Here is a 12,584-nt window from a genome sequence, read left to right on the forward strand (position 1 = left end):
CTTCGGATTCCTGGTGATGTGCTCACCATGTCCCCCTCTGCTTGTGTCCAAATAATGTTCTCCAAAGCCCCAGTGTCCTGCAAGATGGGCGCGGGTTGGTGTGGGGAAAGGCTGCTTTTTGCTGTTGTTGTTGTTGTTTTCCTCTGCTTTCTCAGTGATTTCGTAAGAATTCTTTTTGTTTCAGACAAAAATCACGGCTAGCTACTTGGGCGGGCAATATCCCATCCTTTGAGAGGAGGGGTTTCCTAAGGGAGAGCATTGGGTAGGGCTGTTTGGGGTTTTATAGGTTGCAGTGTATGACCACGGAACTAGCCTGACCACTCCGTTTCTCACCTGAGTAGCCTTGAGTTCCGGCCTGGAGTGGGGACGCTGAGGCCAGCAGCATCCACGGTTCTGAACAGCTGACGTGTTGAGCTCCTCCTCTCTTCTGCCTTTCTTTTGGAAGGGTTAAAGTGGACAGCACTCCTATTCTTTCCTGACATTCCCCTTTCCACACCCATTCTTTATTCAGCCCGCAAAAGAGCGGCTGGAATAGTCTTAGAGGCGAGATCATGTAGACCAGGGCAAACAGAGCCCATCAGCTGCTGGGTGAACTGTCACTTGGTAAACAATGGTTAGCGGCCCCCTGTGCCTTCTTTGCTACAGCTAGGACTGTGCAGAGAACATTTCCATTGTCCGGAGGGAAATGAGGTGGATTATTTGTCTATTACAGCAGACAATCGTTTCTGTCTACAACTCCCAGAAGATGGAATTATTGCAACAGTAGCCAGATGACTGCTCCCCTGTCCAAATTGGGGTCTATTTAAAGAAGGGTTATTAAAATATTAATGTAGAACTAGTTATTGATTTTCAGGTTGCTTGAGGGAGATTTTAAGATTTCCGTCAACAATCAGTATGATCAAGAGTTTGCATCCCTTCAATCCCACAGATACTGTGGATTCCCTTTTTATTTTTTATTTGTGGATAAAATTGTTTTCACGGAGCTTGGCATTGAAACGCTTCGTTTTAATCTTCATTTACCCCAGTGCACACAGGGTACCTCATTATTTCTGTAATTTGATGTGTATAATAGGGCTCGAGCTGCTATCTGCAGGCAAAGGGTAGTAGCTGGGGAGCCTCACTCACCTTCAAGGTTTCATTTTATATACAGAATTTGAAAAATAGATTTAATTAAAACTAAATTAGCTTTTCAATGAAGTAATGATCTAACAGTGAAGTATGCAAACAAACCTGGCGTTAATTTTACATAAAACTGTTAAGGACAGGTCTTCTTAGTTTCTGCATATAAAAAACAACAGCGTTTTCTCCGTCTACTTCCTGTATGTCTAAATTATATTTGCCAGACACATTATATGTTCTGCTTGATTTGGTTTTCTTAAACATTTAAACAGCAGACATTTTTCGGATTTCTTTAACACAACACAGTCTAAATTAGAGTGTGCTGTCCGAAAATTAACGTAGTGGTAGCTTGAAAATCACCATCCATCATGACCCTCATCTGAATAATCACAGTTTTTGCTTTTCACATGTCTGCTGCCGGCTGACATGGTTTATAATTTGCTTTTCTTGTAATTTCTTTTCGCTGAACCTGAAAACTGCTTTTCTTCAAGGCTCTGTGAAGGGAGCTGAGACACTGGCCTTGGTCCCATCTCTGCAGCAGATTGGTGTTGAGAGCCATTTAAATGCTTAGAATCTCAATTGCTTCATCTTTAAAATGGGGATATTAATAATTTCACTGCATATTGCAGTGTTTTTCTGAGGGCCAGTTGAGATAAGGGATATACTCATACATCGACAGTTGTCAAGGTCTAAAAATGTTAACTTGCTTTATTATGTCACATCTAGGGTGGGCTTTTAAAAGAGTGATTTAAGGGTTATTATTGTTTCATTTGTCCTGGTTGTTGCAAATAATTTATAGTATTTACTGGGAAGAGCACCTGGGTTTGCAGTCTAGCTTCTGCTTATTAGCTATGAGGCTTTGGACATGCTAACCAGCTTGGGTTTGCTTTTCTTGTCTATGAAATGGGCCATATGTTCCTGGCAGGATAAGAACAGGGTTAGTAATGAAGGTAAAGTGCTGAATGAGATGTCTTCTGTTCTACAAATTTTAGATAAAATATGAGTTATAAAGGCAATGATTCAAATACATGCAGTTATGGGCTCTCCCTAATTTTCCTTTCAGTGCAACTACTATTGGTGATTATTTATGCCAAAAAATGTTAGCTGTTTCCATCTGACCTACTGAATGATTTGGAGGTGCGGGTTCGTCGAGCCCTTACACACTTGTCTCTTTTAGCTTGCGTGGTTGTTTATGCATCTATAGAACATATCCATTGTTTGATGGATCCATTGTTGAGTTGCGTCTGTGAGCATCCTCCTAGTACAAAATCTGAAAACTGGAGGACAGTTTTATACCTGAAAGTTGTATCTAATGTTTTCTGATGACCGTTTTCACACTTTGAAAACTTTTGTTTGAGTAACAGGTAATTCTAGGCATTAACGACCTTGGCTTTTATAGGTAAGCTTTCTAGAAGGAAAAGCAATCACAGACCATTCCTTCCATGAACAGAATGGCCACAGTTACTGTATATTTGTATGTATACATACAAATCATTTTTTTTTAAGATTTTATTATTTATTTGACAGAGATCACAAGTAAGCAGAGAGGCAGGCAGAGAGAGAGGGAGAAGCAGGCTCCCTGCTGAGCAGAGAGCCTGATGCTGTGATGATGCGGGGCTCCATCCCAGGACCCTGAGATCATGACCTGAGCTGAAGGCAGAGGCTTAACCCACTGAGCCACCCAGGCGCCCCCATACAAATGATTCTTGCTTGTATTAAACTCCGTATTAGTTACGCAACGAAACAATTACCTTTTAACTGTACTCTAAGGTTAAGTGTAGAGAATAGGCTCTTCCTGAAAGTCAGACCCATCATATCCATAGGTAGAACTTGAGAGAAACCTGACCTTGATTTGGAAGCTTCAGGACTAATTAACTAATCTTTACCAGAAGACTGACGCCCACAAGGCCTGTGTTAGAGCTTGCTGTCTGCAGCTGGTCTCCCCCAGTGGGGCGGGTCAGGGCCATCGCTCTTACACAGTGGCATCACATCACAGCTCCAGTGTCGGGATCTGGTATCAGTCTGCCAACTTACTCTTTGCTGATGTTGGCAAGGTCCTTCCTGAAAGAGCTGTGTTCTCCCATTCCGTCAAGAGCTCAGCCTGTCCATCCTGTTCACATATGTTCAACTGACTGGCGTCCATGCTTGGTCTGTGAATTCCCAGTCCCGGTGAATTTTCCTACTAGAAACAAGATACATAGGAAGAGCTCTCCATGAAGGAAGACAGACCAGAAACAAAACTTGCTGGGGTGCCGGGGTGGCTCAGTGGGTTAAGCCTCTGCCTTCAGCTCGGGCCATGATCTCATGGTCCTGGGATCAAGCCCCGTATCAGGCTTTCTGCTCAGTGGGGAGCCTGCTTCCCCTTCTCTCTCTGCCTGCCTCTCTGCCTACTTGTGATCTCTCTTTCTCTGTTAAATAAACAAATAAAATCTTAAAAAAGAAACAAAACTTGCTTATACTTTGCAACACTTTTCAAGGTTAAGATTTTCCTTTTTCTTAAACACAGGAGAACATCTTATATTTTTAATGCTATAGAAATTTTGTGAGAACACTCAGAAGTTGAGAAAACCACTTTATTAATTTTGTCAATACCATTTGGGACGTGGTCAAGCTTTTCTTCTTTAACATCATTCCTCTTGGCAGTCCATTCAGACAGGCTCCGTTTGGAGTCACGGGCAGCTGAGTAGGCCATTTTCTTGGTTAGGGGAGTGTGGACAGATTGGGGAGAAGCTACAGGCTGGGATTTGGGGGAATGAAATGCTCTATAGTGCTCTTTCCAGGAGACCCCTACATATGGCAGAGGTTGGCTAGGCAACTGTCTTTATCCCGTCTGTGCCAGTTTGTACTTTTCCATAAGGAGTCCCAATTTATTTGTTACACCTAAACTTTTCCAGGTTAAAATCTGGAGATTCCCTTCTGGTCAATTTCTTGTCTGCCTGAGGCTTTGATGTTAGGAAGCTCTTGTTCTTTATTACAAGCAAATCCCTGCTTTTAAGAACAAACACAGGATTAGTGAGAGTGAAGAGAATCAGGGACAAACTGAATAGTGGGATAAGAACTGACAATTTAGTGTATCCACATCATGGAGAGTTTTTTCCTTCACCCTCAGTGTTAATTGAACAACACAAAGGAATGACTGAGTGTATCCAAGTCTGGAGACATTTAAGCCATCAATGATCAAATAATCAAGAAAATTCCTAGAGGGCGCCTGGGTGGCTCAGTGGGTTAAGCCTCTGCCTTTGACTCAGGTTATGATCTCAGGGTCCTGGGACCCTGAGATCATAACCTGCGTCGGGCTCGCTGCTCAGCGGGGAGCCTGCTTCCCCTTCTCTCTCTGCCTGCCTCTCTGCCTACTTGTGATCTCTCTCTCTCTCTCTGTCAAATAAATAAATAAAATATTTAAAAAAAATTCCTAGAATGCTTTTCTTAAGCTCCCACCTTCCAAATTACTCCTCGTTAAAATCTTTTGTAATACTTCAATAGATTTCTGTCTTGCATATTGCAGCCATGTCGTGGGTTTGAGAAGAATTTTTGGTAATTAGGTTACAAGACTGGAACAAAACAAAGGTGCATTTGTGTCCGATTTTGGTCAGTCTTTACAATTTGGCCTTTGTCGGGACTGACCAATGTTCATGTGTGTTCCTCCCACAAATACTTATGGAGGGCCTACTGTGTGGCTCACACCCCTCTGGGTGCTGTGAATTCGGAGAAGCCCCTCGAAGGGTCTGCCCTCACAGAGCTCACATTTCAGTATGGGCAACAGACAGGAATAGGAAAAAGCACAAAGAACCAGTAGCCGGTGATAAGAGGTGGAAAGAAAACAGAGCAAGGCAAGAAGGGTTAGAAGCAGGGAGGGGTTGGGGGGATGGGTGGTCAAGGAAGGCGCTGTGTGTGTACCTTCCAGATGATGTAACAACGAGCTCTGTAAAAGCTGGGAAGGGACGTTTTAAGGAGAGGGGAGAGCAGGTGGAAAGGTCTCCAGCAGTCCAGACGCTGTGAGACCCGCAGTGTGGCAGGGAAGAAGGGCAGCTCAGAGGCCCTGGGGAGGACTCTGAAGGATTTCCTCAGGGCAGTGGGAAGCCCCCTGGAAGGTCTGAGGGTCGTGGTCTGAGTTCCACAGTAAAGGGTAACTCTGGGTGGAGAATTGGTTAAAGGGGAAGCAAGGTGGGGCGCCTGGGTGGCTCAGTAGTTAAGCCTCTGCCTTTGGCTCAGGTCATGGTCTCGGGGTCCTGGGATCGAGCCCTGCATCGGGCTCTCTGCTCGGCGGGGAGCCTGCTTCCCTTCCTCTCTCTCTCTGCCTGCCTCTCTGCCTCCTTGTGATCTCTGTCTGTCAAATAAATAAATAAAATCTTTAAAAAAAAAAAAAAGAGGGAAGCAAGGAGCCCCACTTGACTCACCTGTGTGTGCACCTGCTCCCTGGGGATGGACGGAGGCAGAGACTAGCTGTGGTGTGTGCAGCCACCGAGGAGAGAGTGCCCCACACATATGTTGCTGTTGGGCTGACGGCACTGGTTTGGCTGTGGAATGGGAGGGCAGGGGGTGGGGAGCAGGGAACAAGTGCTGGGTTTTCCTGTACCCACAATGTCTTCATGCTGATGCCAGAGTAAAGTGGAGATGGGAAATGAAGGCCAAGTGAATGGAAAAAACCAAACCCAGTGTGGATTTGACATAATGCAAAAGTTATATCTTTGGAATCGTGAGTCACATAGTCAGTGCTGAGACGTGTATGGTGGAACCACGTTTTAGGGACATTTTTGCAGGTGTGTCGTAATTCCAAGGCAGTTGTTATGATTGCACTGTTTACGTCCTTCGAAGACGGGGCTCTGTGCCCCTCCTCTTCGTCCCAAGCCTGTGCCCTGGAGATAAGGTTTAGGTCAGGGTTTGGTTTGAATCTAAAGTTTCAGTTATCTGCAGAGTTGACTTCATCTATGATTCTGATTATGTAAGAAATTGGGAGTGAAATCAATGTCGGGAGGCCACAATGAATAATCCATCCTGGTTTTGAGTTTCTGGACCCATGAGATTTGAACGGACATGTGAAGATATTGTCTTGTGTGACTCTTCCCAGAGATCCCTGTGTCCCCTCACGTAGGTGCGCCCATCCGCCGCGGGGTAAACGCACAGGTTGTGGACGTCCAGTATTGCCGAGTGAACGGGGGACCCCATCCTTGTCCGGGTGGACCTGGCTTATAACTCTGTTCCATCTGGCTTGTGTAGGACGAGCTGGATGAACTCCGTGCTGAGATGGAAGAGATGAGAGACAGTTACTTAGAGGAAGATGTTTACCAGCTGCAGGAGCTTCGGCGGGAGCTGGACCGCGCCCACAAAAACTGCCGAATCCTGCAGTACCGCCTCAGGAAAGCCGAGCAGAAGAGCCTGAAAGTGGCTGAGACTGGTCAGGTGGATGGCGAGCTCATCCGGAGTCTGGAGCAGGACTTGAAGGTGAGTGAGCGTCGCTGATAGGGGGCACTCGTTCCCAGATGGGGCGGCAGGAACCAGGGATGATAGCGGGTGGGGATTGCAGATTTGGGGACCGGCAGCCCTTGGGCCCCACCTACATACCCGGTCCTGCCGTTCTGAGGGTAGTTCTCTCTCTCAGCAGATTTTAGCATACACGTTCTTCATTCACCTGGTGGTGTGTAGGGTATGGGTAGTCATATGGCTTTGACATTCCAAGATTTTAAACCTGTCCCATGAACTGGAATCTTAAAACCTAAGGAAAAGAAAACAAATTGTAATAAGGGATCTACAATTTTTTTTTAAATTAATTTTTTTAAAAAGATTTTAATTATTTATTTATTTGACAGGCAGAGATCACAAGTAGGCAGAGAAGCAGGCAGAGAGAGAGAGAGAGAGGGAAGCAGGCTCCCTGCTGAGCAGAGAACCTGATGTGGGACTCGATCCCAGGACCCTGAGATCATGACCTGAGCCGAAGGCAGTGGCTTAACCCACTGAGCCACCCAGGCGCCCAGGGATCTACAAATTAAAAGAAAAGAGAGAATTGGGGTGCCTGTGTGGCTCAGTTAAGTGTCTGCCTTCAGTTCAGGTCATGATCCCGGGGTTCTGGGATGGAGCCCTGCCTTGGGCACTCTGCTCAGTGGGGAGTCTGCTCCTCCCTCTCCCTCTGGGCCTCCCCCTGCTTGTGTTCTTTCTCTCTGACTCTCTATCTCAAATAAATAAATAAAATCTTTAAAAAAAATGAATAATTAAAAATAAATTTAAAAAAGATATCTGCCACTTGGTCTGACAGTTGTGGAGAATTGTACAAAAATGCCTTCTAAAGATCTACACTCTTTAAAAAAAATCTATTGATGATCAGTTCAGTTATAGTCAAAGACCACTCATAGAGGATGATTCTAATCATTTAATGTTTTTATCGTTACTTAAGTTTCTGGAATGCAGGAAACCTGAAATGACCATAACCCAAGGATGGTGTTTTGATTTAACTGAAAGAGAAATGGGACCATAACTAATTGTCTAAAGCTAATTGTCTAAGGTGTTTTTGAAAACCACTGGCAGAGGTGGGAATGAGGTGAAGAAATTCCAGACATTATACCATTTGCTATCTCCGAGGGTAGCATGGCTTCTCTTGTGCTCCAATTATCAAATCATTTATCAAGAGATGAATTATGCATAATGTCCTCCTTATTATGGGAGTACTTATGAAATCTCATTTCGCCTTTCATTATGATAACAGGAAAAGAATCTGTGTAATTCTGTCAAATCTATAAACCACTAAGAAAACGTCATTCGGGGGATATAAGGGTAATTTATATTTCTCTTGCAAAATCTCATTCCTTGTTTCCCTTTAGAAGGTAAAAACATTTAATTGCTTTTAACATTCAGATATTTTACTATAGTAGACAAGATAAAACTTGACTACATTATTTTACAGGATTATTTTGTTGTGTTTTTGTTTTTAGCAAGTAGTTTTAGTATGCCTTAGGAACAGAAATGTTTATTGATCCATTTTTATTGTTATTGTTACTATTATTTCTAATTTATCATTAAAGCAGTGTGTGTGAGCAGAATTGGGATTCTTGGTGATACTCTATAACGAGGTAGAGCTATCCACAGTAGCCTTTTAATCCAGATAAGGGTCATAGCTTCGCTTATAATGTAGATTTCATGTTTGAAACTAATACCCTCCTCCTTTAAAAATAGGCTTGTTAATATTGCTGGGGTCTTTGCCCAGCAAAGGTCTTTGCCCTTTATGGCGATATCATATCACTGAATGATTCTGCCTCTGAAGTTGTTTGAATGTGCCCTTAGCACACAGCAAAGCTTCATGTCCTGATAACTATCTCCGTGGGTCAATACAGGTAGCCAAAGATGTATCTGTCCGATTGCACCATGAACTTGAAACCGTGGAGGAAAAGCGCGCTAAAGCGGAAGATGAAAATGAAAGTCTCCGACAGCAGATGATTGAAGTGGAGATATCCAAACAAGCCCTCCAGAATGAGCTGGAGAGACTGAAAGAGGTAATCCCAAGACATACGGGGATTTCTTTCTTGGGTTTAATTGTTAGGAGCTTGGGACTCCAAGGGCCCCATTTGCTGAACTGTGGTTTGTTTGTAGGGCCCAGAATCTAAGAACGGTTTTTCCATTTTTCGTAGCATTGTAAAACAACAACAATCACACAAAAATAAATCTAAAAAAGCAAAGAAGACTGACAAAGACTATATGTTGCTTACAAAGCCTGAAATATTTGGTGTCTGACCCTCTACAGAAAGGGCTTGGTTAACCGTGGTCTAAAACTACTTTTTATCATTTCCATTCAGATGAGCTGGCCATTAATTCCTTTTATGGGTCTAAATGGAGAATATTATTACCGGAATACAAAATTAAGCAGTAGCTTTTTCCTCGAGTCTCCTCTTCCAATGAGCTGGAAAATGTGTTCTGGTTGTCTATTAAGCTGTGTAAACAAATAATCTGTATATGCCACCTCTATCTGTTATTTAGGCAACATGGTTTAAATACAGGGTTTTCTTTTTATTTTAGGGAGTGAATGTATTCTAGCAAAGTGGTCAAGAAAATGAATACATATATATATATATATATTTTTCCCCTTTGCATATAGTAATGCAAATGCTGTTTTATTGTTACTTCCATTATAAGATTAAAGCTGTGTATTTTCTTAGAAAATAGCCTGTATGTTGTTGGAGTTAGAAACTGTTGGTGAAGCCTTTACAGTGATGGCTGAAGCCAGCATTATTACCTGCTAAAAGCCTCACTTAGTGCATGTTCCCTTTGGACAAGTTTCCCGAGTCACCCAGTTGTTCCTCATCCACCCAGCTCTCTACCTGCCCACACTTAATTCAGGCTCCGTACCATGCTCTGGGGAGGCAGGTGTGAGTATGGCCGCACAGGCTCTGCTCTCAAGATGTTTACAGCTCAATTTGACACGTGGCTAGCAAAATAAGTAATCGCGGCAAAGGAGCCGGTGTTGCTGGCTCTCTTCTTCCACCCCATCCCCCCAACAGCCACTCAGGTGCCCTGCTGTTTCTAGAGGTTGGCAGGGGGGTGAGGAGCAACCTTCTTTGTTCAGAGATCAGTAGCTCTGGGGCTCAGTCCCTCGCCTTCGGGTCTCTGCTGACATCCCACTTCAGCCACCTGGCCCTGCACACGTACACATTCCCAGTTGTTCCTGCTTCCCCTCTCCTGGCCATCCCTATCTGCCTTCCCATCTGACATGCTGTGGATTTTGGTGACTCACTTGTATATTGCCAGCGCTTGTCTGACAATGCCATGGGTTTTATTTCTTTGTTGCCTTCACTAATGTGCCTCCAGGACTTGAGCTCTGTGGGAAGAGGGTGTGTCTCTGTAGTTCATGGTGGGGTCTCCGTGCCTAGAACAGTGCCTGGCACTTAGGCGTTGTCCGAGACGTGCAGGGTGAGGGAGTGAATGGAGGGCGAGAGGGTGGAGCTGTGGTGAGCACAGCTCGCCTGGGGACTCGGTGCGCTTCACAGAGGAGGTAAAGTCTGAGAATGTTCTTTCATCATGCGTAACCCTTGCTCCTTAACTTAGGTGTGCACTTACCCCAAGGGATTGGGGGGATTTCTCCTCTCTTTGTGGGTGTCTTACCTCTGCACTTAGAGTCCCCCATCCTTTACTTTCTTCTTTCCCTTTTGCTCTAAGTCTGCTAGAAGGTTTGCCATAATGGCTTCTTTCCTCAGGATTTCCAGTTTGAGCCTGACCTTGAGGGTGCAGAAAACATCTTAGGAGTCTATTTTACAAATGTTGTATGTGTGAATGCCTACATATAAATATTCAAATTATATGTACACATAAGTAAGTAAATAGATATATTTGAAGCAGGCAGTTTCTCTTGCCCCCAAAGAGCTGGATTTGTGTGGGACTTGGCATCAGGCTACAAATAGCTCCTCAGGGAGAGAAATGATGACTGACGTTCAACGCCAGGCAGGGGTGAAGCAAGGGTCTTTAGAGAACGGTGATGTTGGTTGAGGCTGGATGTACACAGAGGAGGTGGCAGGCCGGCGCCTCCCTGCCTGTATGGGTTAGAGTCCCCCGCAGGCATGGCCCAGCTGGGCTACAGTCCCTGTTTTACCTGGAGAGCTGCAGTCCAGCCACGGGATGGCGTCTTGGCACCAAACCTCACGATTCCAAACAAACCCTAAAACTGACCAGACTCTACAGAAGGTAGATGCTCTAGACAGTGCAGGAAGGAGAGAATGATGGAACCAGGCAACCCGAGGTTCAAAGGTGGTAGAGGAGATTATTACTGGAAAGTGCTAGCTGTGGCTTCGTGAGTGGATTCTCTTTACTAAAGCGGGAAGGGAAGGCGCTAGGAGCTTTGCTGCGAAGGGACTGTCCTGTTTTCTCGATCTTGAGTCCCACTCGTTATCGGTTTACCTCTGAAGTTTCATAAGCGGATGAGTCACATTCCGGAAAAGGCAAGGGGAGTTCGTGCGTCACCTGTGTCTCTGAATGACGGAAGTAGCTGCAGACGACCGTGTCCCTCTCAGCCTGGGAGGACAGTTAGGGCATCTCCGTGCCTCTTGGGCTCCGTAGCTGCTGCCACGGGGGGCTCCTCTCCTGGGACTGCACACTGTCCCTGCGGTGGCCCCGGTGGGCTTCTGCCAGATGGATTTGCCCGAGCACTTCACGCTCAGAGAGTCCAGAATCAGACCTGCCACCCGCAGCCCCACCTGACTCTTCCCTGTCTTTCCCATTTGTGTCCACGGCGCTGCGGTTCTGCTGGTCCCTCTGGCGGGAGCACTGACCTCTCTTCCTGCTGGCGCTGAGAATGCCTTCACATTCTGCCCTTAATGCTTTTGCGGTCTTAGGAATTTTCTTCTTTGCTTTGCTTTGCTTTCTTTCTTTCTAAGATTATTTATTTATTTGAAAGCGAGAGAAAGAGAGAGAGAGCGAGCGCGCGCACATGAGTGGGGGGAGGGGTTCAGGGAGAAACAGGCTCCCCACCGAGTCTGGAGCCCCATGTGGGGCTGGACCCCAGAACCTTGGAATCATGACCTGAACCAAAGGCAGATGCTTAACCAACTGAGCCATTCCAGGAGCCCCTGAAAACATGATTTTTTTCAAAACATTTTTTTTTAAAGATTTTATTTACTTATTTGACAGAGAAAGAGAGATCACAAGTAGGCAGAGAAGCAGGCAGAGAGAGGAGGAAGCAGGTGCCCCTCAAAACATTTTTTAATTTAAATTCAATTAATTAACATATAATGTATTGTTGGTTTCAGAGGTATAGGCCTGTGATTCATCAGTCTTATATAACACCCAGTGCTCATTATATCAACCGCTCTCCTTAGTGTCCATCATCCAGTTACCCTACACCCTCCCCCAGCAACCTTCAGTTTGTTTCCTATGATTAAGAGCCTCTTACGGTTTGTCCCCCTCTCTGATTTCACCTTCTTTTATTTTTTCCTCTCTTCTCCCGTGATCCTCTGCTTTGTTCCTTAAATTCCACGCATGTCAGTGAGATCAGATGATAATTGTCTTTCTCTGACTTACTGCAGTTAGCATTCTACCCTCATTTCCATCCACGTTGAGGCAAATAGCAAGATTTCATCTTTCTCTCTCACTGACACATGCTGTACCGTGGATGGACCATGAAAATAGACCAAGGAAAAGAGACCAAGGAAGCTGGACATATTGCATGATTTCATTTATTTGGAATAGGTAAATCCATAGACAGAAAACAGATTAGTGGTTTCCAGGGGCTGTGGAGAAGGGAGAGGACTGCTTAATGGGTATGGGGTCTGCTTCTGGGGTGACAAAAAGGTTTCAAAGTAGATAAAGTTGATGGCTGCACAACCCTGTGAATGCCTCTTAATTGTGTACTTTAAGGTGGTCGGGTTTAACCTCAAATAAGATTTTTTAGATTCTCTATTCTACCCATACTTTGACCAGTCTTCTCTCAAGTGAATATTTGAGAGCCGACTCTATGCCGTCGACACATTAAAGGCAGACACTACTTGCAGTCT

The 12,584-nt window shown here is 44.9% G+C and overlaps 1 protein-coding gene across 8 annotated transcripts in view; it reads left to right on the forward strand.

Annotated features, from left to right (window-relative positions):
- The window catches only part of MTCL1 (microtubule crosslinking factor 1), a 122,749-nt gene that overhangs the window by 4,629 nt on the left and 105,536 nt on the right, over nucleotides 1-12,584 (forward strand). For all 8 annotated transcript variants that reach the window (XM_082697305.1, XM_082697307.1, XM_082697306.1 and 5 more), the window contains exons 2-3: nucleotides 6,337-6,561; nucleotides 8,442-8,600. In XM_082697305.1, coding sequence (XP_082553431.1) covers nucleotides 6,337-6,561; nucleotides 8,442-8,600 — 384 coding nt within the window. The remainder of the gene's footprint in view (nucleotides 1-6,336; nucleotides 6,562-8,441; nucleotides 8,601-12,584) is intronic.

Source organism: Mustela nivalis (genome assembly GCF_964662115.1).
Source record: "Mustela nivalis genome assembly, chromosome: 14".
Lineage (NCBI taxonomy): Eukaryota > Metazoa > Chordata > Mammalia > Carnivora > Mustelidae > Mustela > Mustela nivalis.